The following is a 27,462-nucleotide window of genomic DNA, read 5'->3' on the forward strand; positions in this document are numbered from 1 at the left end:
ATAGAGCTTCCTTGAGCAAGTGAGGAGGAAGTTAAAAGGTGTGTGTGTGTGGTGTGTGTGTGTGTGTGTGTGTGTGTGTGTGTGTGTGTGTGTGTGTGTGTGTGTGTTTTTGTGTTTGTGATCATAGAGAGAGAGTGTGACCTGTTATCTGCTGTGTAACCTAGTGTCAGGTGTTTACTTTGAGGCCTGGCTGGATTGCCTACCACAGGGCCAGTGTATAAATAGATACATCTCTTCAATATAGGCCAGGCCGGTGTAATTGGCTGTATGTGACACAGATGGTCAGACTCAAGTATTGTTTTGCTCTGAGTGTTGATGTAAAGGAAACACCTGTACAGAATCATCTCCTCACTCACACAAACACAGCACCGGGTGTTAGAGGCTTTCCTCTGTGCACCAGCTCAGGGACGCTCAGGAAATGAATCAATTGTGAAATGTTATGATAGAGACCTTCACCCATATCAGAGGATAGCACTCTCTCAGAGAGTCAAAGGAGGTAAACAAGGAGGGAAATTCTCATCAAACACAAACCCTCTTCTTGGAACGGAGACAGAGGAACTGTGTTCTAACCGTTCATTCATCATAGAGGTTTTCAATGAATAGATCATCCACTATAGAGGAGAACATTATGAGACAGCCACCGCTGTTGTGAAATTCTTACTTACTCATCTTCATAGGGAATCTGTTATAAGGTAAGCAACATCATTGAGACACTTCCCATGGTTTTGGTAGCAGGTGTTGGAAGCTGTCTTACTGTCAGGGCAGTGGGCTGATTGGAGTGGAGTCATTGGCCCTTAGTGTGAATGCAGCTAGTGAAGACAGGATGTCAGTGCTGGTACACACACGGTGCTACAGTCGTCATTTTACACACGACCATCAGTACCCTCACACCTTTGTGCCCAGGGCAGGAAGTGCTAAAAATACAGAGAACAGGAAAGACAGAGCAGAAAATAAATGGAATGTGAGCAACACAACTGGTGAATGGCAAACATTGAGCATTTGTCTCTAATGTAAGATGGGGTTGGTGACTGGATGATCGTCAGACAGTGAGACAGCCAGGCCACCATTGTTCTAAAGGGAAACCCAGGTGCTTCCTATCCTGACTGTATGGAGATAACCCATCTACGACAGTGACTGTCTCTAATGAATGGAACACTGACAAAAAAATACACACTCAGACGAATGCATGTCTGCAAACACAGAGATGCACAGACAGTCAGGCACGCACACACGTACACGCATGCATTCACACACACACTCTTAGATAAAAGGGTTCCAATATTTAAAGGGTTCTACGTGGAACCCTAAAGGGTGCTATCTAGAACCTTAGCACCCTAAAAGGTGCTATACCTTAGCACCCTAAAAGGTGCTATCTAGAACCTTTAAGGTTCTAGATAGCACCTTTTTCTAAGAGTGTACACACACACACAGGTTCCTCCTTCAGTGTCACGCCATGACATTAGAGAGCCTTTTTATGTCTCTACTTGGTTTGGTCAGGGTGTGATTTGGGGTGGGCATTCTATGTTGTGTTTTTCTATGTTTTGGCAGGGTATGGTTCTCAATCAGGGACAGCTGTCTATCGTTGTCTCTGATTGGGAACCATACTTACTGTAATGCTCTCTTTTTCTCCCTCCCTCTTTCCAGTGTGCTCAGGTCCTTACTCTCTTTTTCGTTCAGTGCTCACCAGCCCCTGTAAGCTTCACTGTTGTTTTCTTCGTTTGTTGTTTTGTTGGCGTCATTTTCTAAATAAAAGGAATATGTACGCTCACCACACTGCACTTTGGTCCCACTTCATTCGACGGCCGTGACATTCGTGTGCTTTTGTTCCTGAGAAAGGAGCAGGATGGTAATGCACAGGTCTGAATACACTTCCCTTCATGGTCAGTCTGCCTAAACGTTCCTCTTGGACAAGAGTCATAAAAAAACGTGTGTTCACAGTGCTGCACATACACTGACGAGAACATCATCATCAATTAAAGGTGGATATTTCAGAGAGGAGAAACACTCTCACCCTAAAAAGCCAGAGCAGGAGAGGGACATTTTATAAATGGTATCCCCAACCGCATAGCCTATGTTTGCTTTTCCATTCTGGTTGGCCGGCCTCCAGTGATGATCCGTGCACGAAGCCTCCAGTGATGATCCATTCGACGAAGCAGTCCAGTGATGTACTTTTTAGGCTCGGGTCTGGAATGCGTCACAATACAACGCGTCGACTATGAATTTTGATCCGTATGCTTTGTCTGCTGATTGCATGTAAAAACACTGTGACTTAGTACCTCACTGCTATTTCTTAGAGCCTGTCTTTAGTTGGAGCGTAACTCGTCTTAGTAAAGAACCAAGCATCAGCGTCTTAGGCTTCAGGAAGCGCTTGTTTTTTGTTTATCTGATTTTACTGTTTTTTTCCGCAGCTCCTTAGGTTCAAAACTACCTAGAGTAACAGTTATTGCTGAGCCCTACGAGCTTACCACGCGCCAACATTTCTCGTGATTGCTTCCTTCTACTCTCCACTTTAACCGCGCGCGAGCACACTTAGTTGTTAAGTCCGGTGACACTAATTGACATCATTTGATTCAATGGAGTTACCTGTGGATATTGTGAGTGTTACAAGGTCCCGGGCAGGCATCGGCTACCTTACGCGAACTCCTCTAGTGCTCTCGAGCCCTCTATTCGGTACATCATCGTGCACAACGTCAAGAAGTCCAAATCAGTCCACACACTGTTCAGAAAAAATATTGTAGACACGTTCCACCATCAACAGTTCTGATAGGTACTCATCCCCTTGGGAAGCATCCAAACGAGCCGTCAGCCACTTTCCTTGCAAACGTTTACCTACGGATCATCCAATCATGTCTACATAGCTACTAGTAAAGCATCAGGCTTTATAAACACCATCCGGGACAACAGCGATGCAAACCAGCTGCCCAAGAAAGAAGAACGCGTTCTGTCTCCCTGAGAGCTCGTGAATTACTTGGTACCGAAAAAGTGCGTGTCAATAATCCCAATCCCAGTAAACATGAGCCCCCAATGGACCTTGTGACGATGGCTGGGAAGCCAGTACGAGGAGAGTCTTCTTATAGCCACAGTGTTAGCACTGATAACGAGATGCTCCGAATATTATCCGAAGCAATAGAATAAACCTCCTCACCAATGCCGGTCCGAGCAAACACAGAAGCGCGAGACTGCTCCCCAACCCCGCCATAAGAAAACACCACCTAACCAGGTTTGCGACCGCACCTCCAAACCAGAGGACCCAAATATATCGTACTGTTTATGTAGGAGAATGTTTCTCGTGTTGATGAAACACATAATTAGAAAAAACATGCGTTATTCCTTTGAGGGATTAGAGCTTGTAGTTTAAATGGTTGCCCAGGTGCTGCCGTCGGCGAACCAGTTGTATGTGTGGTGGGCCCTTCTAACTCTGGTAGCTCCGCTGAAAGCCCAGGCGGCACTCACTCCACAACAGCCCCCTGCCTCCTCCTTTCATTATCTCGGAGCCAAACGGAATTCAACTGGACAGAGCCCTAAAATGGTCAACACAACACAACGCCAGGCTTTCACACACTTATCCCTCCCAACAACCACCTCCCTCACTACTCAGGGGATCATATACAATGGATTTCCATTCTCTATGCCTTTGTTTAAGGACAAAACTTAGTAAACCCATACGTGGTAGCGTATCAAACGAACAGAAATGGAACAACTGTAATATAATGACCATCGTTAGTTTAGTGAGGAAAAAGGGGGAGACTAACAAGCTGAAGAACCATCCAACGCTGTGAAGCACGGGTGGCAGCATCATGTTGTGGGAATGCTTTGCTGCAGGAGGGACTGGTGCACTTCACAAAATCATGAATGGCTTCATTGAGGAGGAAAATTATGTGGATACATTGAAGCAACATCTCAGAAAACATCGTCTCGAGAAGTAAAGCTTTGGTCGCAAATGGGTTTCCAAATGGACAATGACCCCAAGCATACTCCAAAGTCTGTGCGCAAAATGGCTTAAGGACAACAAAGTCAAGGTATTGGAGTGGCCATCACAAAGCCCTGACCTCAATCCCATAGAGAATTTGTGGGCAGAACTGAAAAAGCGTGTGTGAGCACGGAGGCCTACAAACCTGACTCAGTTACACCAGCTCTGTCAGGAGGAATGGGCCACAATTCACCCAACTTATTGTGGGAAGCTTGTGGAAGGCTACCCGAAACGTTTGACCCAAGTTAAACAATTTAAAAGGCAATGCTACCAAATACTAATTCAGTGTATGTAAACTTCTGACCCACTGAGAATGTGATGAAAGAAATACAAGCTGAAATAAATAATTCTCTCTACTATTATTCTGGCATTTCACATTCTTAAAATAAAGTGGTGATCCGAACTGACCTAAGACAGGGAATTGTTACTAAGATTAAATGTCAAGAATTGTGAAAAACTGAATATAAATGTATTTGGCTAAGGTGCATGTAAACTTCCGACTTCAACTGTACCAACATCCCAGGCCTCCTCCTCACATAAGCAGAATTAATCTGAGCACTCAGTGTCACCTAGGTAACCCTATTGAGGATGACCTCACACAGCATACTGCGTCCAAAGCATAAGCACTTTGTTTAAGTTTCGGTACCTTATTTAAGCTTGTTCAAATAGGCCATTACCCAAAGCCCATCCAGACCTGGTATTCAAGTACCACATCACATTCAGTAAGATTGAATGTTTCTGGTCAGATGTGAACGTGCAAAAAGATACATTCTGATCTGATTGCGATCCTCAAAAGTAACGCAGGGAGTGCCCCTGGAATGCTGCATATGATGAATTCATGATGAAGTGTGTGGGATTGGGAAAAAGTAGAAAACCCTGCATTGGATAAATCCTTTGGCTACTGTGTGAGACGTCTGGAAATTATTTACTGTTGCATATCAAGACTCCTAAAGGGAAAGTAAAACGTCTTATCTTGGAATAACTGTAGGAAGATGGTTTTACACACATTTTACAATCTTACGGTAAGCTGGAAACATACCCTGGACCAACACTACAGCACTTAGGAAAAACATGCAGAATACCCTGGCCGGCCCAATAACAGCATTGAGTGTATATTCAGTTTTAGCAAGGCAGCAGATAAAGAGAATGTCACGTTCCTGACCTTATTTCCTTTATTTTGTCTTTGTTTAGTATGGTCAGGACGTGAGCTGGGTGGGCATTCTATGTTATGTGTTTCTATGTTGGGTTCTTTTCAATTAGCCTGATATGGTTCTCAATCAGGGGCAGGTGTTTTACGTTTCCTCTGATTGAGAACCATATTAAGGTAGGCTGTTCACACTGTTTGTTTGTGGGTGATTGTTCCTGTGTTAGTGTTTATGCCACACGGGACTGTTTCGTTTGTGAGTTTGTTCCTGTTCGTGCGTTCTTCGTTGTCTGTAAGTTCTCATGTTCAGGTCTGTTTACGTCGTTTATTGTTTTGTAGTTTATTAAGAGTTTTTTCGTGTTCGTCTTTCTTTAAATAAATCATTATGTCTTCATACCTCGCTGCATATTGGTCCGATCCTTGCTCCTCCTCAGACGAGGAGGAGAACGAACGTTACAGAGAAGCATTCCATCCAGGCTCTCGCCCAGAAGAACACTTTTATAAAGTTGTAAAAAGACAATGTGTGTGTCTATTTGTCAATAACTGCTGGTGCACGATGTCTAATATTAAAGAAGTCTCGAGGTATTGCTCGCCTGAGGTAGAGTACCTCATGATAAGCTGGTGACCACACTATCTACTAAGAGAGTACTCATCTATATTATTCGTAGCCGTCTATTTACCACCACAAACCAACGCTGGCACTAAGACAGAACTCAATAAGCTGTATAAGGTCATAAGCAAAAAAAGAAAATGCTCATCCAGAAGCGGCACTCCTAGTGGCCGGGAACTTTAATGAAGGCAAAATTAAATCCGTTTGACCTCATTTCTACCAGCATGTCACATGTGCCAACCAGAGGAAGAAAAACTCTATACCACTTTAACTCCACACACAGAGATGCATACAAAGCTCTCCTTCGCCCTCCATTTGACAAATCTGACCATAATTCTATGCTCCTGATTCCTGCTTACGGGCAAAAACTAAAGCAGGAAGTACAAACTCCCTCAATACAGAAGTGGTTAGATGATGGGGACGCTACGCTACAGGACTGTTTTGCTAGCACAGACTGGAATATGTCCAGGATTCATCCAATGGCATTGAGGAGTATACCACCTCAGTCACCTGCTTCATCAATAAGTGCATCAACAACCTCGTCCCCACAGTGACTTCTGGTACATTACCCAACCAGAAGCCATGGATTACAGGTAACATCCGCACTGAGCTAAAGGCTAGAGCTGCCGCTTTCAAGGACCGAGACACTAATATAAGAAATCCCGCTATGCCCTCAGACGAACCATCAAACAGGCAAAGCGTCAAAACAGGACTAAGATTGAATCCTACACCTGCTCTGACGCTCGTCGGATGTGGCAGAGCTTGAAAACTATTACGGACTACAAAGGGAAACCCAGCTGCGAGCTGCCCAGTGATACGAGCCTACCAGATGACCTAATTGCCTTTTATGCTCGCTTTGAGGCAAGCAACACTGAAGCATGCATGAGAGCACCAGCTGTTCTGGACAACTGTGTGATCACGCTCTCTATAGCCGATGTGAGCAAGACCTTTAAACAGGTCAACATTCCTAAAGCTGTGGGGCAAGACGGATTACCAGGACGTGTACTCAAAGCATGCGCTGACCAACTGGCAAGTGTCTTCACTGACATTTTCAACCTCTCCCTGGCCGAGTCTGTAATACCTACATGTTTCAAACAGACCACCGTAGTCCCTGTGCCCAAGAAAGAGAAGGTAACGTGCCTAAATGATTACCGCCCCGTCGGTAGCCATGAAGTGGTTTGAAAGGCGGGTCATGGCTCACATCAACACCATCATGCCAGAAACCCTAGACCCACTCCAATTCGCAAACTGCCCCAACAGATCCACAGATGACTCAATCTCAATCGCACACCACACTGCCTTTTTCCACCTGGACAAAAGGAACACCAAAGTGAGAATGCTGTTCATTGACTACAGCTCAGCGTTCAACACCATAGTGCCCACAAAGCTCATCAATAAGCTAAGGACCCTGGGACTAAACACCTCCTTCTGCAACTGTATCCTGAACTTCCTGACAGGCTGCTCCCAGGTGGCAAGGGTAGGAAACAACACATCGGCATGGCCAAGCACGACACAACAGGGGTAGGCCTGATCACCGACAACGATGAGACAGCATATAGGGAGAATGTCAGAGACCTGGCAGTGTGGTGCCAGGACAACAACCTCTCTCTCAATGTGAGCAAGACAAAGGAACTGATCGTGGACTATAAGAAAAGGAGGGGCCGAACAAGCCCCCACTAACATCAATGGGACTGAAGTGGAGCGGGTCGAGAGTTTCAATTTCCTTGGTGTCCACATCACCAACAAACTATCATGGTCCAAACACACCAAGAAAGTTGTGAAGAGGGCCCGACAACACCTTTTCCCCCTCAGGAGACTGAAAAGATTTGGCATGGGTCCCCAGATCCTCAAAAATGTATACAGCTGCACCATTGAAAGCATCCTGACTGGTTGCATCACCGCCTGGTATGGCAACTGCTCGGCATCTGACCGTAAGGTGCTACAGAGGGTAGCGTGAACGGCCCAGTACATCACTGGGGCCAAGCTTCCTGACATCCAGGACCTATATACTAGGCGGTGTCAGAGGAAAATGGTCAAAGACTCCAGTCACCCTAGTCATAGACTGTTCTCTCTGCTACCGCATGGCAAGCGGTACTGGAGCGTCAAGTCTAGAACCAAAAGGCTCCTTAACAGCTTCTACCCCCAAGCCATAAGACTGCTGAACAACTAATCAAATGGCCACCCGGCCCCCCCCCCTTTGTTTTTACACTGCTGCTACTCGCTGGTAATTATCTATGCATAGTCGTCCCTTTACAAATTACCTTGACTATCCTGTACCCCCGCACATTGACTCAGTACCGGTACCCCCTGTATATAGCCTCATTATTGTTATGTACATTTCTTGTGTTACTTCTTGATCAATTAGATTTTTTTAACTTGAGTTTATTTGGTAAATATTTTATCAACTCAATTTTTTTAACTGCATTGCTGGTTAAGGGCTTGTAAGTAAATATTTCAAGTAAAGGTCTACACCTGTTGTATTCGGGGCATGTGACAAATAAAATTGGTTTTGATTTGATTTGATGTTGCAGCATATGAGCGTGACATTTGAGAAGTGCGATATATATTTTAAAGGCCTCCTTTACTGTATGTTGTAGCTCAGGGTTGTGTAGTTTACATTCCCCATCCGTCTACAAACTGCGGACACCAGCTTAACCTGATACGTGTTAAGAGCGCTGGATTTTCTCACCCCTCATGTTTTGACTAAGCAGGCCATGAGCTGATTATGTGGATTAGTATTAATGGTGTGGCAGCCCCAGCCCCAGACCCTGCCTCTCCCCTCCTAGACTCCCACTCCCCTACTAACTCCTGTTCTTGTAGCAGCCAGCCAGCCAGCCTCTCCCTCTGAGCTGTGACCCAGCGCTCTGCTCTGCATGAAAAACCCAGAGGGGTCTGCGGCTCTTGTCCCCCCATCCTTAGAGCTCAGCTGAGCCTCAGAGAAGTGGAACTCAAGTCTCCTCATTCACACAATGCCTACGGGCACAGGGCAACAACTGCAGTGCCATTCCGACCAATAGGTAGAGTCAGTTTATGAACAGTGAGACAATGGTTGTGAATGGGCCCTGGGAGGAGACCTGCTCTACATTAAACATGAGTGGCAGGGACTAGCGTCAGTGTAGACAGAGCCAACGATACTCACCTTAGAGAAAGAGAGAGACTGAATGGATTCTCTCTGGTACTGCACTCACAGCAGACACAATGTCCAATGTCCGGTCGGTGGCACAAGTGTTATTGCAGGATGGCACAAGACTTTGAATGGGGCCTACCTCTCATTTCCGGGCAAACGTATTGCTGGTACATTTTGTGACTAAGGCTGGCAATGACAAGGCACTGAGAACACAGACCAGCTTTGTCCTAATAGGGCCCTGGATTACACTAATGGCTTCTGAGGCTAGCTTCTGACTAAAACTGCATATAGTGACAGAGGACACACACAAACACACACACACTCCCGTTTTAAAGGCAGGAGAAAAGACAGTGGAGAAATTACAGCTTTTAGCAGGTGAGGTGAAAAGTGCAGAGATGTGAATTTCTCATTACTGCACTTTCTTGCCAGTTTGACCAGAGTGACACTGCCAAGTCTCTAATCCTCTAGCAGAATTACAAGGCTCTGCTGCTCTCCTGCCTTCCTGTAGTAGGACGTTTGGAGACAATGGTTTTCTTTTCTAACTCTGAAATTCGCATATTCAATTAGGCTTAGAGAAGGACTGAGTGGTCAGAGACAGGTCGAGTTTTACCTGAACAGTTCATAAAGAAATCAATCATTATATATACGATGCTCATTTGTGCATATCATTCATAAAGTTCTTAAATCGCCCAAAATGTAGCCTGTAAACCCAGTGAAAACTTTGAACAGTCTGAGACAGAGAGATGCAGTTTGTCACGTTCCACCTCATAACGCAACTGTTTCAGCATGGCACGCGTTCAAAAAGGGATCATAGTATCATCAAGACACAATGAGAAATCGACATAGCGCTCTGAATGACTTTTGCTGTGTCAGTTAGAAAGACGTCTTTGTGGTCTAATCTGATATGTCAAAACCAGTGTAATAAAAATATAGGTTTACATGTATTTATAGTTATATTATCTTATTAATAATACGAATCACAATAATCATAAGTGTCAGTGTAATCATACAAATAATCATATTGATAATTTGTTATAACATTAGACGTATCCTCAAATATTTAGGCCAATTATATGCCCTATTGGTATATCTCAATAAACTGGATATGAATTGTAGCTTGAATAAAAATGAAAATAAATATTTAATTTGCGCTGTGTTCTGTGTAGAATATTGAAACATAGCATACCTGAGCAGGTGAAAACTGAAGTTGGAGCGTCACTGCAATCTGGATGACGAACGAGGCAAAGGGTTTCATTTCGTGTTTCTTGTCAGAAGGCCAGATGATGAAGTTTTACAATGTAAGCGATATCCTCCAACGTGCAGATAAGCGGAGCAGTGATTATTCTTCTCCAGTCCAGAGAAGAAATTGCAGCTGAGACACTTCTACCTCGTTCCTTCTTCAATAACGGCGAGGCAATGACCGCTCTCAAGAGTAACCTGATGAAGTTGACCGAGCTACAGAAAAAGCCTCTCGGAACGTAAGTTGATATATATTTGTATAATCTTATATGCAAAAAAAAGATTATTTTTTAAATAATATTGTTTCCTTTTTGAAATAGGTTACAAAAATGTCACAGTAATACTACACATAAAATATCCCTCCTAAACCAAACAATAATTTTACCAGAACGTGTCCAACAAATCAGCAAGTCGAAAAAAAATCTATAAATATTTTTCCAAAAGTTTACATATATGTTCCTTCCAAAATGTGCACGAGGAGCTGCTGTCACACTTCGGTAACCTGGTTAATTTGAATAGTGGTATTTCGGTCTTGCTCTGTGCATTTCCTCGACAAAGTGACATTCTTGTCACTAATTGCCTCACTACCTCTCAACATGTTACCCATTTAAATCCCCTCCCCTCCAGTTTCCCTCAATCTCTCTCTAGCCGTGATACACTCCTCCTTCTCTCCTCGGGAAATACTTCATGGAACTGGTGGAGGTATATGCTGTGTTCTTATGGTGTAGAGTTTTTCATCCATATACCCAGCTTCTTGATAACTGTATGAATCCTTTGACATTAGTTGGGCAGTAAAGGTTCTTCTCAACAATTTATCATTGTTCAGGCCCAGAGACCAAAATGGTCCCTAATTGTCAGGCTGTTATGATTTAGACATTACAAATGTGCCAATTTACAGAATAATGAGTGTCACTGATGACATTGTCATGAGAAAGGCTACTATGCTCTTTGGCAGTCACTGTCAAACTATATGATCCACTCCCCCCACCCCAACCCACCCCATGTGTGCAGTGCCATCAAATCTGATGCAAATAGTCTGATTTTGGGGAGACTGATTAGTACCACAATGCAAAACAAAAAGATTAATAGTGTGCCACCAAAGCAGCTTCAGTAAGAGCATCTTATTGTTGGTGTTGTACAGTTGGTCCATGTTCAGCCTCTAGTGTATGAGAATCCTATTACTTCTGTGAGATACAGAAGGTTATTTTCTCCAACCATGACATCCTCTGGCTGACAAAGCGTTCCTGAAAGTACTCAGAACGTACAAAATCATTTGAGCAAAGCAAACATTTATATTCCCTTTTTAGCAGGAGCACTTAATACCCTTCTCAATGGGTAAAGTTCAGGATCCAGGATGCATGGAGATTTTCTCTTTAAGAGAGATGGACTTTTCTATTTAGTTAGGTCTGAGAGAAAGAGAGATTCCTTGACTGTTGACACACAGAGTTAATCTTCTGTATGGGACTCCTGTGTTTGCAGTAGCAAAGGAATGCAAGGATTCTTCACTTGGCTTCCACACATTCCTCCAGCAGCCCTGAATGATTCCACCGCCGTCCACTATTGTACAGACCACACGTAGGATGATGGTGTTTGTAAACATTTCAGACACTCTGAGGAGTCCCAGCGATCCCCCCTAGCACCACCTACACACCCACCCCAGCTCTATGGAACATGGGTCAGTGCAAATGGACATGGATGATAAACAACTTCTCAAACAGTGCCATAGAATTACAACACAGATGTACTTACAATATATAACCATGTTTATATATGTATTTTAAGAACCTTTAAGGTAAACCACACATTTTGCTTCATATGGTTGTGCGTATATGAGTCAGGTAGATTATATCATGGGAACCATAGGTATGCACTTACGTAATAGGGAAGATACCTTCTACCCTCATGACCACCACTGGCCACTCCTGTTCAGACTGCCATATTCTTTCTTCATAGCAATAATAATCTTTATCTGTAGTTTTCCAAATATCCTCCCTTCATTACCTAAACACCACCCTGGACAGAATATACTCCCAGAATCCAATATCTGCCAGAACACGATTATGGAAAAATGTAACTCAAAGATCTTTTGTGCATATTTAGTATTCACACATTCAAAATCAGAAACATAAATTATATATTGGTGCCAAATGCATTTCTCTATGGGGGGGGTGTATCAAATTTAAGTGATTCGCTTCCTTTTTACATTTTATAAAAGTACAGAGCTTCAAAATGGTGTATCGTACACTTTAGTTGGATGCTGCTTTGAAAGTTGCTAAAGTTATAATCCCATTTAGGAGAAAAGGGCATTTTAAAAATGTTACACACTTGTTCTGCGTTAATAATCCTTGGGAAACATGTATTTAGAAAAGGAATACTTTCACCAAACTGCCAACATGGATTATCTGTGTCACGATCGTCATAAGGAATGGACCAAAATGCAGCGTGGTATGTTTCCATACTTTTTATTAGGAAGAGAAAACTCAAATAACAATAAAGCGAACAAACGAACCGTGACGCGCCGAGTAGTACCTAGACAAGATCCCACAAAGCACAAAGGGGAAATGGCTGCCTAAATATGATCCCCAATCAGAGACAACGATAAACAGCTGCCTCTGATTGGGAATCATACCAGGCCAACATAGATATATAATTACCTAGATGACCCACCCTAGTCACACCCCGACCTAACCAACATAGAGAATAACAGGCTCTCTATGGTCAGGGCGTGACAATCTGGACTGAACATTATCTCACCAAGTTCCGCCATTAGGCAAAACATTAACAGTGTCTGTGACTTGGAAGGAAGGGAACAAATACATTATTAATCAATGTCCTAAAATCATCCAATGCAATCACATTTACAATATCACAAATATCAGCACCATCAACCATGACTGGAGACTTTGTGTGTGTTTTCACAGACGTTTTGCATAAAAGGAAAGAAAAATAAGTACAACCTGTGAAAATTGAGGGCTAAAGAACCCAAGTGGTCATCTCCTACAACAACAGTGGCCATGGGCTGTGTTTGTTCAGAGGACAGGCTCAAACACTCAGTACAGAGCTATGCCTCTGCTGGCTCACCATCTTGTCCAGTGATATATGCCTGTTTTTAAAGGTGCACTGTCTGATAGGAGCTAATTAGCTCCCTCAGTATGTTTGCAGTATAAATATATGCTGACAGGACAAGCAAACGTGGTGAGAGTGACTGTGCTCTAAAGGCAGATGAATCTTTATGCTGTCCTTCGTCCCCTGAAACAACCCTGGGTCCTGCACTGCTTGCGCTCAATACATAGTGCTGGAGGTTCAATGTTATTCTTGTGCTCTCTTGTCCCATGTCAAACATTCTGACGCCTGTCCGTGTGTTTAGACAAGAGAAAGTCTAATTCCTGCTCTGATCACACATTTGGTTTGAGTAAAATGGAACTGGGGTTTATTTTCAATAACTATTCAAATAATGAATAGAAGTCAAGGACTGTCTGTAATGACAAAAAATATGTTAAGCCAAGTTCACAGTTCAAGTAATAAACCTTAACATGTTAAATTTGGGTGATAAGCCTGTAAAACTGCCACAAACTGAGTAGTCAATGGAAAATGAGCTGCTTCCTCCGCAGTGTGTGGATAAGTGACAGATAATCTAGGAGACCAATAAGAGCAGAAAAGTTATTCATCATTCCCAATCTCAAAGATTAATTAAAGAAGATGTAACAAGTCCATGATTATTTTGTCAAGGAATTTGGGATAGTGAGATAAAAAAAAATCCTACCTAAAACTCCATAGTAATAGGCCTTGTGAGGAGTGCTCCAGTAGAATGTAGTGCAGAAGATTGTCAGGTCAACGTGTAGTTAATGAGTCCCCTGCACACTCTGTAGTGGCTATTGATGTTCTGAAGACCAAATGGGCGACTTGCAGGAACTGGGGTGCCGAAGTAAGAACATTTCCATCTCGTTGTTGACCCCTCCTTTTCCCAGATTGCAGAGAAAAAGGTAAACAGATTAACAACATTAATGATGTCCATTCATCATTGTTAGGGCAGCTCTGGTTTCCTCCATGGTGGGCCCTTTAGGGAGGAGGTGGCCAGGGAACCCCTCCTGCCATTTCAGAGGACTGATTGATAGTACAGAGATCTCCTCAGCTCCTGAGATATAGGATCAACCATGGGTAAGTCATTGCAGTAACTCCTATGGTACATTGTGGTCTTTTGTTGATGATATGGCCCGTCAACAACAAAAGGCTGTGGAATCCCTTATTATAGTATGGCGCACTGAAGTTCTTGTTGGGTAAATGTGTTCTTCAGTTCCAAAAACAGTATGAACTATAAAGAGAAGCAAAACTAAGGGAATGGTTGCTCAAGAGGACTCTCTGATGATTCAGAGTTGTATCATATCAGTGTGGCCTGACCAGGCCAACACTCAACCACCTAGCCAGCAACTCAACAGGATATTACATCATCCTATCACCAGACCCTGTCTTCCTGCCATTAATTGGCCCAGACACTCTTGACATATTTTGTTCCCCACACACTGTTGAAAACCATGATATAGTGGCAGGGGGGGAAATGCGCCAGTCCTGAGTAAAAATCAGCTTATTGTTGCTTTAGGTGATTACCATTATTTCATTTGAACCACTTCAAATCCTGTTTACACTTCTGCGTCACATCTTCAAGGTTGTCAGGTGTCATCCTGTTTTCATGCATGGTCTATTCTGTCCGAGTATTGTTTCCTTCATAAGGATGTCCGGCACAACACTTGTTGTAGGAAGTTATTTTAGTCATAAGGTGTTAAACAGTTTTAACTAAATAGAAAAATCAAAACAGGGTTTTCCCTGATTTGAGCTTTAACTTGAGGATTATGTAACGTGATGCAGCTGTGACTTGGACAACACAGCTCCAATCATCCACAGTGAACACAAGCCAAGAGGGAAGATGTTCAGTATTCTGGAAACATCCATAGAAATATTGGCTCTGTTCAGTCTTCATCTGAGAAGCAATTCTAGGGACCTGCAGCTGTGCAATGTCTGTGCTGAACTACCACTACTGGTGTAATACACTGGCAAGATTCACCAAATTCTCTATGTGAAGCATACCACCATACATCCCAGTGCTGGCTTGCTTCTGAAGCTAAGCAGGGTTGGTCCTGGTCCATCCCCTAGATGGGAGATGAGATGCTGCTGGAAGTGCTGCTGGAAGTGGTGTTGGAGGGCCAGTAGGAGGCACTCTTTCCTCTGATCTAAAATAAATATCCCCAGGGTAAGTGATTGGGGACATTGCCCTGTGTAGGGTGCAGTCTTTTGGATGGGATGTTAAATGGGTGTTCTGACTCTCTGTGGTCACTTAAGATCCCATGGCACTTATTATAAGAGTAGGGGTGTTAACCCCGGTGTCCTGGCTAAATTCACAATCTGGCACTCATACCATCAGTCACCTAATCATCCCCAGTTTACAATTGGCTCATTCAGCCCTCCTCTCCCCTGTAACTATTCCCCAGGTCGTTGCTGTAAATGAGAATGTGTTCTCAGTCAACTTACCTGGTAAAATAACGGTTAAAAAAAGACATAATCTATGAGCAGTTCAGTTCCTCTGATAGCCCTCCCCACTCAAGAGAGCCCTCCTGTCTTTGTGAGGCTGTTCTCTCTAGCTGAGCCTGATGAGGACCTGCAGCATAGCAGAGGAACTTTCAGAGGGAATCTCAAGTGTTTTTCTAAGATAGAGTTTCCTGACTTGCACCAGCCAGCCATGGGGACGAAAGTAGCCTGTGGTTGGTCAGCCAGAGGAGGAAAAACAGCTTTAAGAGTGAGTTATCATGGCTCGTGTTGATGCGAGTGGTAAAAGCCGCTAGATTTATAAATGAGGAGCCAGTGGTGGATAGTTGCGGAAGCAATCCTGGTCTCCCACAGTCAAAGAGCAGGTTATAATTCATCACGGCCATGATGATATGCTAAACTCCATTAAGAGGTAACACATGTCCAGGACAGACAGGAGTCCATGTGGAGAAGGGAACATGTTTAACTTCCAACTGGGTTGGGGCCGCTGCTGAGTAAATTAGATGTTCTAAACATCATTCTTCTGCTATAACAACGTTATCAAAACATGTAATAAAACACCAGGTGCTAAATATATAAACATTGTATACATAGTGTTTTTTTGTACAACAGCAGGTGTACTGAGGAATATAGAATAAAGCTGTAGATTGCTTTATAAACATGATTCTTCATCAGCTCTATAACTTGAACGGAGGTCATATTTGGAGGGCAGTATGAATGTGTTGACATATGATAAGGATATGAGGAAGTAAACGTTTTGATACTGTTGATTATACTGGGATTGATTGTCAATGAGATTAGATGTATTTCTGAATGTGAGAGACACTTAAAAAACCATGGAATTAATCAAAGAGCAGTTAGATTTAGTAGACCGCAGTCCCACTAGAGCACTGCTGTTTATTTTTCCTGGGGAGAAAGTGTTTTTTTTTACCCTCAAATGAGTTTATCCTCTGGGGTTAAATGGAAGAGTTTCCTCAGAAACACACACATCTACCACATCCATAAAATAAACCGGAATAAATTAAAGGGGTAATCTGCAGTTGCTACATCCATTTCTGGACTTATTGATTCTTGAAAAATATAACCTATAAATGACTCATGAGCTATAGTTAAACTGTCGTATCCCGGCAGAACCCAAAATGCAAGCTTGTTTTACTCCAATGTTTATAAAAAAACATCAAAATTTAAACACTCTATAGCCTCAAAATGTTGTAAAAAAAATATACACTACCATTCAAAAGTTTGGGGATACTTAGAAATGTCCTTGTTTTTGAAAGAAAAGCACATTTTTTGTCTATTAAAATAACATAAAATTGATCAGAAATACAGTGTAGACATTGTTAATGTTGTAAATCAAGTTTATTTTTTTTATATAGCCCTTCATACATCAGCTAATATCTCAAAGTGCTGTACAGAAACCCAGCCTAAAACCCCAAACAGCAAGCAATGCAGGTGTAGAAGCACGGTGGCTAGGAAAAACTCGGCCAAAAAACTTTGGCCTAGAAAGGCCAAAACCTAGGAAGAAACCTAGAGAGGAACCAGGCTATGAGGGGTGGCCAGGCCTCGTCCTGGCTGTGGCCGGGTGGAGATTTATAACAGAACATGGCCAAGATGTTCAAAATGTTCATAAATGAGCAAGCATGGTCAAATAATAATCAGGAATAAATGTCAGTTGGCTTTTCATAGCCGATCATTAAGAGTTGAAAACAGCAGGTCTGGGACAGGTAGGGGTTCCATAACGCAGGCAGAACAGTTGAAACTGGAACAGCAGCAAGGCCAGGTGGCCTTGACTATTGTAGTTGGAAAAGGCTCATTATATTGGAATATCTACATAGGCGTACAGAGGCCCATATCAGCAACCATCACTCCTGTTTTCCAATGGCACGTTGTGTTAGCTAATCCAAGTTTAGAATTTTAAAAAGCTAATTAATCATTAGAAAACCCTTTTGCAATTATGTTAGCACAGCTGAAAACTGTTGTACTGATTAAAGACGCACTAAAACTGACCTTCTTTAGACTAGTTGAATGTCTGGAGCATCAGCATTTGTGGGTTCGATTACAGGCTCAAAATGGCCAGAAACAAAGAACTTTCTTCTGAAACTTGTCAATCTATTCTTGTTCTGAGAAATTAAAGCTATTCCATGAGAGAAATTGCCAAGAAACTGAAGATCTGTACTTGTTCATCTTGCTCAGTTGTACATCGCGGCCTCCCACTCCTCTTTCTATTCTGGTTAGAGACAGTTTGCACTGTTTTGTGAAGGAGTAGTACACAGCGTTGTATGAGAGCTTCAGTTTCTTGGCAATTTCTCGACAACAACATAACAATGTCTACACTGATTTCTGCATCAATTTTATGTTATTTTAATGGACAAAAAAAAAAAAATTCTTTCAAAAACAAGTACATTTCTAAGTGACCCCAAAACTTTTAACGGTAGTGTGTGGTATATTATATATAATTATATACAGTGAGGGAAAAAAGTATTTGATCCCCTGCTGATTTTGTACGTTTGCCCACTGACAAAGAATTATCAGTCTATAATTTTAATGGTAGTTTATTTGAACAGTGAGAGACAGAATAACAACAAAAATATCCAGAAAAATGTATGTCAAAAATGTTATAAATTGATTTGCATTTTAATGAGGGAAATAAATATTTGACCCCTCTCAATCAAAAAGATTTCTGGCTCCCAGGTGTCTTTCATACAGGTAACGAACGGAGATTAGGAGCACACTCTTAAAGGGAGTGCTCCTAATCTCAGTTTCTTACCTGTATAAAAGATACCTGTCCACAGAAGCAATCAATCAATCAGATTCCAAACTCTCCACCATGGCCAAGACCAAAAAAGCTCTCCAAGGATGTCAGGGACAAGATTGTAGACCTACACAAGGCTGGAATGGGCTACAAGACTATCGCCAAGCAGCTTGGTGAGAAGGTGACAACAGTTTCTGTGATATTCGCAAATGGAAGAAACACAAAAGAACTGTCAATCTCCCTCAGCCTGGGGCTCCATGCAAGATCTCACCTCGTGGAGTTGCAATGATCATGAGAACGGTGGAGAATCAGCCCAGAACTACACAGGAGGATCTTGTCAATGATCTCAAGGCAGCTGGACCATAGTCATCAAGAAAACAATTGGTAACACACTATGCCGTGAAGGACTGAAATCCTGCAGCGCCCGCAAGGTCCCCCTGCTCAAGAAAGCACATATACATGCCCGTCTGAAGTTTGCCAATGAACATCTGAATGATTCAGAGGACAAATGGGTGAACGTGTTGTGGTCAGATGAGACCAAAAGGAGTTCTTTGCATCAACCCAACTTGCCGTGTTTGGAGGAGGAGGAATTGCTCTATGACCCCAAGAAACCATCCCCACCGTCAAACATGGAGGTGGAAACATTATGCTTTGGGGGTGTTTTTCTGCTAAAGGGACAGGACAACTTCACCGCATCAAAGGACGATGGACGGGGGACTGTACCGTCAAATCTTGGTGTGAAACCTCCTTCCCTCAGCCAGGGTATTGAAAATGGGTCGTGGATGGGTATTCCAGCATGACAATGACCCAAAACACACGGCCAAGGCAACAAAGGAGTGGCTCAAGAAGAAGCACATTAAGGTCCTGGAGTGCCTAGCCAGTTACCGACTTAATCCCATAGAAAATCTGTGGAGGGAGCTGAAGGTTCGAGTTGCCAAACGTCAGCCTCGAAACCTTAATGACTTGAAGAAGATCTGCAAAGAGGAGTGGGACAAATCCTCCTGAGATGTGTGCAAACCTGGTGGCCAACTACAAGAAACGTCTGACCTCTGTGATTGCCAACAAGGGTTTTGCCACCAAGTAGTAAGTCATGTTTTGCAGAGGGTCAAATACTTATTTCCCTCATTAAAATGCAAATCAATTCATAACATTTTTGACATGCGTTTTTCTGGATTTTTTTGTTGATATTCTGTCTCTCACTGTTCAAATAAACCTACCATTAAAATTATAGACTGATCATTTCTTTGTCAGTGGGCAAACGTACAAAATCAGCAGGGGATCAAATACTTTTTTCCCTCACTGTATATATATATATATATATATATATCATGCATGGTCAGTCCTTGCATCTGAAACTAGAACGCGTTACAATCTCTGACTAATGATGCTGATGTCTGTTCGTGGTTACAACATGTTCAACTGACCCTGTTCTAACTCCCTATTTTCACAAAACAGATAGCTGCACCAATAGCAGTGATCCTGACCTTCAAGATCATCATCACGGTAAGTGGTAAAGGTCAGATGACTTGGGGCTTGATCAGTGAACATTTCAAGCACTTACAGTATCATCATGAAAACCAATGGAGAGGCCTCTTACCCTGTCTCTAACGAAGGGGTGTCCCTAATTCACACATTAACACTCTGTGTGTTTATTGATGACATAAACTCTGTGGGGAGAGGTGCTGAAATGAGAGATGGACTATCCAACAGGAGCCTGAGGAGAGAAAGAGAGAGAGAGCAGAAAGTAGGACATGGCCTGAGCAAGTGTGAGGTGAAATCCATCCCTGAACCAGTGTTTACACAAACTGAAGCCAAGAAAAATTGTGCCTTACCAGTTATTTATGTGTAGAGAAATACATTCCCTCAAATAGCTATAGCTTGTAGAACACGGCACAGCGGTTAAGGGAAGGGGAGCAGGGAGAGAATGGACGGGGGTCAAAGCTGGGGAAGGTTAATAACTTAGAATGATAAACTATACAACCAGGCTGATGGGAATTTGGTAGTAGTGCCATCTATTATCAGGACTCAATTCATGTCCGCTTGCTGCTCCAAGGCTACTGTGCATTTGCTAGACAGTGGTTTTCATTACTCCTGACCATGTCTGTTTGTTGTTGTATGCCTGGTTGTAAGCGTCTGGTCGTGGAGCATGGAGCATGGCTGCCAGGCAGACAGTAGAGAAAAGCAGTCCCAGATGGCTGTGTGCCTGGAAGGGACAGCTAAATGAAGACCACCAGGGTGGATAAACAACAGGACAGCGACACAGGGCCGTTGAACCGATGGGATGCACATGGCAGTATTTGAACCATGCTAAAGCAAATGCTAAGAGTGACTGCATGTCACACCCTGATCTGTTTCACCTGTCCCTGTGATTGTCTCCACCCCTCCAGGTGTTGCTTATTTTCCCCAGTGTATTTATCCCTGTGTTTCCTGTCTCTCTGTGCCAGTGTATTTATCCCTGTGTTTCCTGTCTCTCTGTGCCAGTGTATTTATCCCTGTGTTTCCTGTCTCTCTGTGACAGTTCGTCTTGTATGTTTAGTCAAGTCAACCAGTGGGTTTTTCCCCGTACTCCTTTTCTATTCTCTTTTGCTAGTCTTCCCGGTTTTGACCACTGCCTGACTCTGGACTACTTTCCCGATTGCCTGATCATCCTGCCTGCCATGACTTTGAATCTGCCTGCCATGACTTTGAATCTGCCTGCCCTTCGGTACCTATTGGACTCTGAACTGGTTTTGACCTTTTGCCTGTACACGACCATTATCTTGCCTACCCCTTTTTAGATTAATAAACATTGTAAGACTCCAACCATCTGCCTGAGGAAGGCTGGGCTTGTGAGAAAGGAGGGGCCTGTCCTGAGGTTCTCAGTGCCTCTCTACTGGCGCAGCCTGGACTCCTCTCTGACCCTCTGTCTCTGTCTGACTCAGCTAAACAGGAAACACACATATAACACACATATTCATTATTAGAAATGAATCATATGTGAGTAAAATCACCCATGAAATTCAATTAAATCCAACATGAAATAGAATCTAATTATTCATAAATCAAAACGATGCATGTTTCAAGGTGTGTTTGCCAAGAACGATCAAAAACCTGTCTGTTCTATATTGATGCGTCAATGAAGTAATTGGATGAAAGTGATTTGCAGGCTGTAGGGAACAGAAGCTGATCAATGTCACCAGGTCCAGGATATCACCCCCAATGCGCTATCAAAACCCTTCAGTTCCCTTATTACATTTTCAGAGATTTCAGTAATCCGCAGAGCTGAGGGATCCGATGCTGAGCTGGTCTCTTTTCTTTGGCTGTGAGCGGACCAGCAGCCAACTGTGAGGTTGCTGCATCGTCAGCCTGCTGTTATGTAGGCCTACAACTGGGCGGCCATCTTATCTGTAAAACCAGAACATCCCAGTAATCTCATGTGTTATCACAGATCATGAACTCCTTCGGACAGTGCAAGTCTGGGAGAGACACAGAGAAGCACAAGCACTAGCAGTGGTGAGTGTTGATATTGTATCACTGTTCTGTGCAACCTGAGCTGTCACTATGCTAAGAGAGAGCTTGTGGGTGATTGAAGCTAAGAAGGAGCTGTGTTTGGCACTCCCTGCAGAGAGAGAGCGACAGGGCAACACTTGGGGCATGAGTGTGTGTTTTGGGGGAAGTCAGAGTTTTGTTGGGGGGGGGGGGTGATATGCTGGGGACCACAGGGGGAGTGGATGGCATTGAATGGATGCAGGCTACAGCCCTCCACATCCCGCTGCCTCTGACTCTTCCATGAGGAGTGTGTGAGAGAGTGAAAATAAGCAGTGCTAATCAGGGGAAAATAAACAGAGCAGCACCCCTGGGCGTCGTGGTAACAGGAGAGGGCTGAGGCCAAGTCAGGCAGAGTCAATGTGTCACACATGTTGAACACTACATGTGGCCACCTACCATACCACACAATCAGCCCATTTATTAATCAATTCACTGACCTGAATTGTATCCAGGGATGCGTAGAGGAAGAGAATGCAAATAACTGCACAATTCACAGTGCAAAGACATGATAGAAGACCAATTCAATAATTAATGATGTGTGATGAAGTTATGGAAAATCTCTAAATCAAGCCACAAAACTGGTTTAAGAGTTGGAGTTAGGGTGTGAATAGCATAATAAGGCTTAAGTATGTCTGGCAATGTTAAATTCAGGCAGCAGACAAAGCAATAAAGGGTATGCATCATAGTGCCTGCTGTCACCAATATCCAACTCACAATAAGAGCTCACAATCAGCCAAGTCCTCTACACATTATTCCTTTGTGTCATTGTCTCGCCCATACAGTATCTATCCTAGGGAGTGTGTCACTACAGTTCTGGCTAGGGTTCCGTTCATCCTGGCGGAGGGGTCACAGTGGAACTGGGCCAACAAGGCCAGAGGGAGCTCGCTTACGATGTCGGAGCCTCCGAGGAGCCAGGCTGCTATATCTGAGGGACTCCAGCCTAATCTCCAGGATCAGGGGAATTTTCCCATCGAGATGAGAAACAGATGTGTGTGTGTCTCTCTCTCCTCACAGCCGGACCTACTCTATCCTCCTCCTCCATCCCCCCTCCACCCTCCTCCATCCCCCTCTGTCCCCCTTCGTCCCTCCAGGCCCCAGGAGGGACATGGGAGGAACATGAGCACCATGGGAAGGATGGTTGTCCCCAGACCCCGGCACATGACGGAGGAGCCTTTCTGTGGGATGCAAAGACCTTAAGGTAGCTGTGAGCGCAAAAGCTTCCTACTTTCTCATGGAAAACGCAAACAAGGCTGTTATATTAAACGTCATGTTTTGCAGATTCCTACTTAAGATGAATACATTCTGTCTGGTTCTAGGTAGACATGGTTTCCAAAATGCATCCCTGACTACATTATTCAGTTTCCAGTATTGATCTAGCACGTGAACTCTGACCTCTGGGGGAGTGAGGATGTATGGAGATCAGAGGGCCAGTGGCTTGGCCGCTGCAGTACCAATCCCCTCACCCCCCTGACTGCCCATCCCCAGGGCCTGTACCACCCCCTACCACCCACTTCTAGAGTATGTGGCCCATTTCTGCACCTGCAGCCCCCCATGGGTCGCGCCCCCTGCTCCCCTAGAGTTCATCCCCTAGGCTACAGCCTCTGTGTGACTCAGCAGTGACGTGCATGGCCTGGCTCACAGCGTAAACAGACAGAGAGAGGGACTGCTGTGGAGCCGTCATCTGTGCAGCGGTCACAGGGTGTTGGACCAGGGTTTGTAAACAGAGCTGGAGGAGGAACAGGATCTCCCTGTGGAGTACAGACTCTCAGACTCACAGACAGACAGAGAGACCGAAGTGATGGAGGGAAAACATAGAGATGAGATGCTCTATAAATCCTATAATCATAGCTGCTTAATCTCCAAATTGCCATGTTGAATCATGATAAGGAGTTTCCCTCATGAAAATACTGCTTACAGATAACATGGGATTGTTTAAACAATAAGAATGGTTCATGTTGTGTACTGTACATGTCCTGAGAATATATAAAAAATGAGTAATCCATTTTTCAATGATTGATTCGTACCTATCATTACCACAACTCAATGTTATAGGGAACTGTTAGTTCTCATACAAGGCACAATAGAAGAGGTCAGAGGGTATTCTAGGGCATCTCAGTTGGTTTATATGGCCAGAGTTCTAACTGACGTATCAGGAAACAGATGTAACATCTGGCCCACATCTGCAACACAACCAAACTTTGGGAACTACGAGAATGTACTGCAATCTGGAACAGGTGCTTTATGGTTGACTCCCAATGAAATACATGGACATAACTGCACTGTTTAAAACACCAGGAGAATCATATTAATTTCAATTCCAGACAATCAGGGCAGGACTGAAAGTAGAGCCCTTTTTAACACAAATGTCAAATAATTTCATATTGACAAACATTCTTGAGCAGATTATTTGACAAATGAAAGTTCATAAATGCATCTGTTATACAAAAGGGCATATCTTAATCCACTGTTGATGTGAAATAACCACAATATTAAACCAAATACACTCAATACTCCAAGTAATGTTGGCCAACTTTCTCCACTCCACTGGCTCCTCTTCTCAGAGCACGAGCTCCAAACGGGATGGGGTGGAGGGGGATGAACTCCAAGTCATGGTTGAGGGTTACTGAGGATTCCCATCTAAAGCCTTGCAGTGTGTTAATAAGGCTGTGCTGACACTGAGTCGCTCTGTGTTTAGGCAGAGTTGAATGGTCAGGATTAAGGAGAAGCTGGTGGTGTTAAGGTGCCCCCCCCTTCCTCCTCCTCCTCCTCCGATATGCACTCATACTGGTGCTGATAAGATGAGGGTTTGAAAGCAAGAGCCCTGTTAGGCCAGCCTGCAGGAAGTGCTCAAATGGCTTTCATGTCAACGTAACTGGCCGAGTCTAAATGGCACAATCAGTTACATAGCAGAGATGTGATTAAATAGGGGCCTGACAGACACTTTACCACGTCCACTTCCTCAAAGCCCCTGGCCCGTATGGATTATGGTCCTTTTAGCAGCAAAGAGGCCTAGATTACACTGGATCATATCAAACACTTAGAAACAAGTTGCAGGGAGATTTTTTAGTGAGATGCGAAAGTCACGTAGCTGTGCTTAGGAACAGGTTTGTGGAGCTGATAGGGAACAGGTGAACTTTGAGTACAAACGTCATCACACTGAAGCAAGGCAATTAGCAATCAAACCAACCACGGAAGGACAAGATGCAAAGCAAGGATAACCATTTCATTTACTGGAATATCAGAAAAAAACAATATATTACGATTAGTTGACCCTGCTCCTTGCTGGCAGAGAGTGAATTTAAGTCATCTGAAACCTACACCTAAGGACTAATGACCACCTCCCAAAATCAGAGTTAGCTGTGCTTACATCAAAACACACACTGACCATGTCAGATACTAATAGACAGTGTACATCTTTACCAAAGCTTCCCATGGTAACAATCTCCATCTCCCCACCAGTGATTGCTGGGTAAAGTAGTTCAGTGTAGTTCAGTGTAGTGTAGTAGCCTCCACACCAGGAGCATGCAGCAGCTGGAGATTGTCAGAGCCAGGCTGTAGCGTCCTTGAGGACCATGTTAATGGGGCCTTAATCACCTTTACAGATGGGTCTTAGAGGGACTTCCTCTGGGCTAGCTCCACTCTCCAGCCTGTGGGCTCAGCACAAATGGGGGCACAGCACAGCTCTGAGAGAATCTACTACTGTACAGTATATATGTAGTTTCAATGTATTAATACTGTAAAAAAGCTTTAAATGTATGCAGGGTAGCAGAATAATGTTTACTACAAGTGCCATTCTTACTGGGGATCTTATGTTGCACATGTGTGTGATAGATAATGTCAATCAGCAGAGCATCGTTTGATCAGGCCCTTAGAGTTGACGATGGTGTTGTTTTTCTGTTACAGACAAAGACATTGCCCAAGATGATGATATCCAGATAAATGTTCAGCTGTGTTGAGATCCCGACAGAAATATGAAAAAAGGGGAAACGTAGTGTTTTCTTTGTTTTTTTTTGGACCATACAGAGACATCAGTTGGGATCAGAGAGGCACTTCTTTCATATAGCTCCTTGTACCTGATACTGTATTCATATCTCCAGCCAACAAAATAGGGCCATTTTACACAGGACATATTTTGGAACAAGAAAATTGCTACTCTGATCTAATGTTTGGCTGGGCAACACTCTGGGGTCTTCCTGGTCCCAGCCTCACTCCTCTACACCTGGAACCCTAGTCTACTGGTGCCTCACTCCTCTACACCTGGAACCCTAGTCTACTGGTGCCTCACTCCTCTACAGCTGGAATCACTAGTTCTTACTGGTGCCTCACTCCTCTACACCTGGAACCCTAGTCTCCTGGTCCTCACTCCTCTACACCTGGAACCCTAGTCTACTGGTGCCTCATCTCTCTACACCTGGAACCTAGTCTACTGGTGCCTCACTCCTCTACACCTGGAACCCTAGTCTACTGGTGCCTCACTCCTCTCACACTGGAACCTCTAGTCTACTGGTGCCTCACTCCTCTACACCTGGAACCTAGTCTACTGGTGCCTCACTCCTCTACACCTGGAACCTAGTCTACTGGTTGCCTCACTCCTCTACACCTGGAACCTAGTCTACTGGTGCCCTCACTCCTCTACACCTGGAACCCTAGTCTACTGGTGCCTCACTCCTCTACACCTGGAACCCTAGTCTACTGGTACCTGTACCGTCAGGACAGCTCCAGATGGAGAGATTAATCATAGAGAGAATGAATGGGTGATTAATGGGAAACAGTGACAGCATGGTCATAACACACTGACATACATGTGGGATGGCCCTGGAGAGGACTAAATGGGCCATTATTTGAAATTCAACTCCAGGGACACCAACTAAGGGGTTCCCTCTTTATGTGGAGGGACGGCGGGACGAGGAAGTGAAGTTGTCCCACATCTGCCCCTTTGATAGTACAGTAAGAAAAACAGTCATTTGTCCATCCCTCTTCCTCCTTCTCCATATACATGTATTTCTATTATTTACAATGACGACCTGTCAAACACATCAATAAACAACAATGCCCGATATGATAAACTGCGTCCAATGGCTTCAATACAGTGGCAGCGGCATTCATATACAGTGTACAGTACTGTATTCCCAAAGTGAGACTTAGGCTCTGGGCCCTCTCTGTTGTGACTATGTCCACTTCCACCCCAGAGATAACCCAATGGGTTTATGACTCTGTAACGGCTGAGGAGGAAGGGACCCCCTGTCCCGCTCCTCACCTCTCTTCTGCATGCCACATTCTAATAGATAAGCCGTAACAAATTACTTCTGGGAAGTGCATTTGCACACTCACGTGACACATTCTCGGGCACTCACCCATTTTGCATCCCCTAGGTGCCTTCTGGGATGCCTCTTATCAATGTGGGAGAAGGCACAGGAGGAAATGCCTCCTTAACTGGAGGATCTGCACACTGCTGTTTGTGTTGTGGGCTTAGTGCTCCCTCTGTCCACAGTGACAGAGGATGATGGGGGGGTAGATGATGTCTCGGAACTATTAGGCAGCGTGCTTGGTGGCA

General features: G+C 43.9%; 1 protein-coding gene and 1 long non-coding RNA gene across 2 annotated transcripts in view; one reads left to right on the forward strand and one right to left on the reverse strand.

Annotated features, from left to right (window-relative positions):
* The window catches only part of pgfb (placental growth factor b), a 34,317-nt gene extending 23,654 nt beyond the window's left edge, over positions 1 to 10,663 (reverse strand). Inside the window, 1 exon segment of the mRNA XM_070443368.1 lies at positions 10,038 to 10,663. Within this exon segment, the coding sequence (XP_070299469.1) occupies positions 10,038 to 10,106 (69 nt within the window). The 5' untranslated portion in view covers positions 10,107 to 10,663.
* LOC111963303 (uncharacterized) lies at positions 10,248 to 26,390 on the forward strand. Its single transcript, XR_002877240.2, has 3 exons — positions 10,248 to 10,329; positions 19,836 to 19,883; positions 25,812 to 26,390. It is a non-coding gene; the product is annotated as an uncharacterized lncRNA (long non-coding RNA).
* The last annotated feature ends 1,072 nt before the right edge of the window (positions 26,391 to 27,462 follow it).

The sequence above is a fragment of the Salvelinus sp. IW2-2015 genome, linkage group LG4q.2, assembly GCF_002910315.2.
Source record: "Salvelinus sp. IW2-2015 linkage group LG4q.2, ASM291031v2, whole genome shotgun sequence".
NCBI lineage: Eukaryota > Metazoa > Chordata > Actinopteri > Salmoniformes > Salmonidae > Salvelinus > Salvelinus sp. IW2-2015.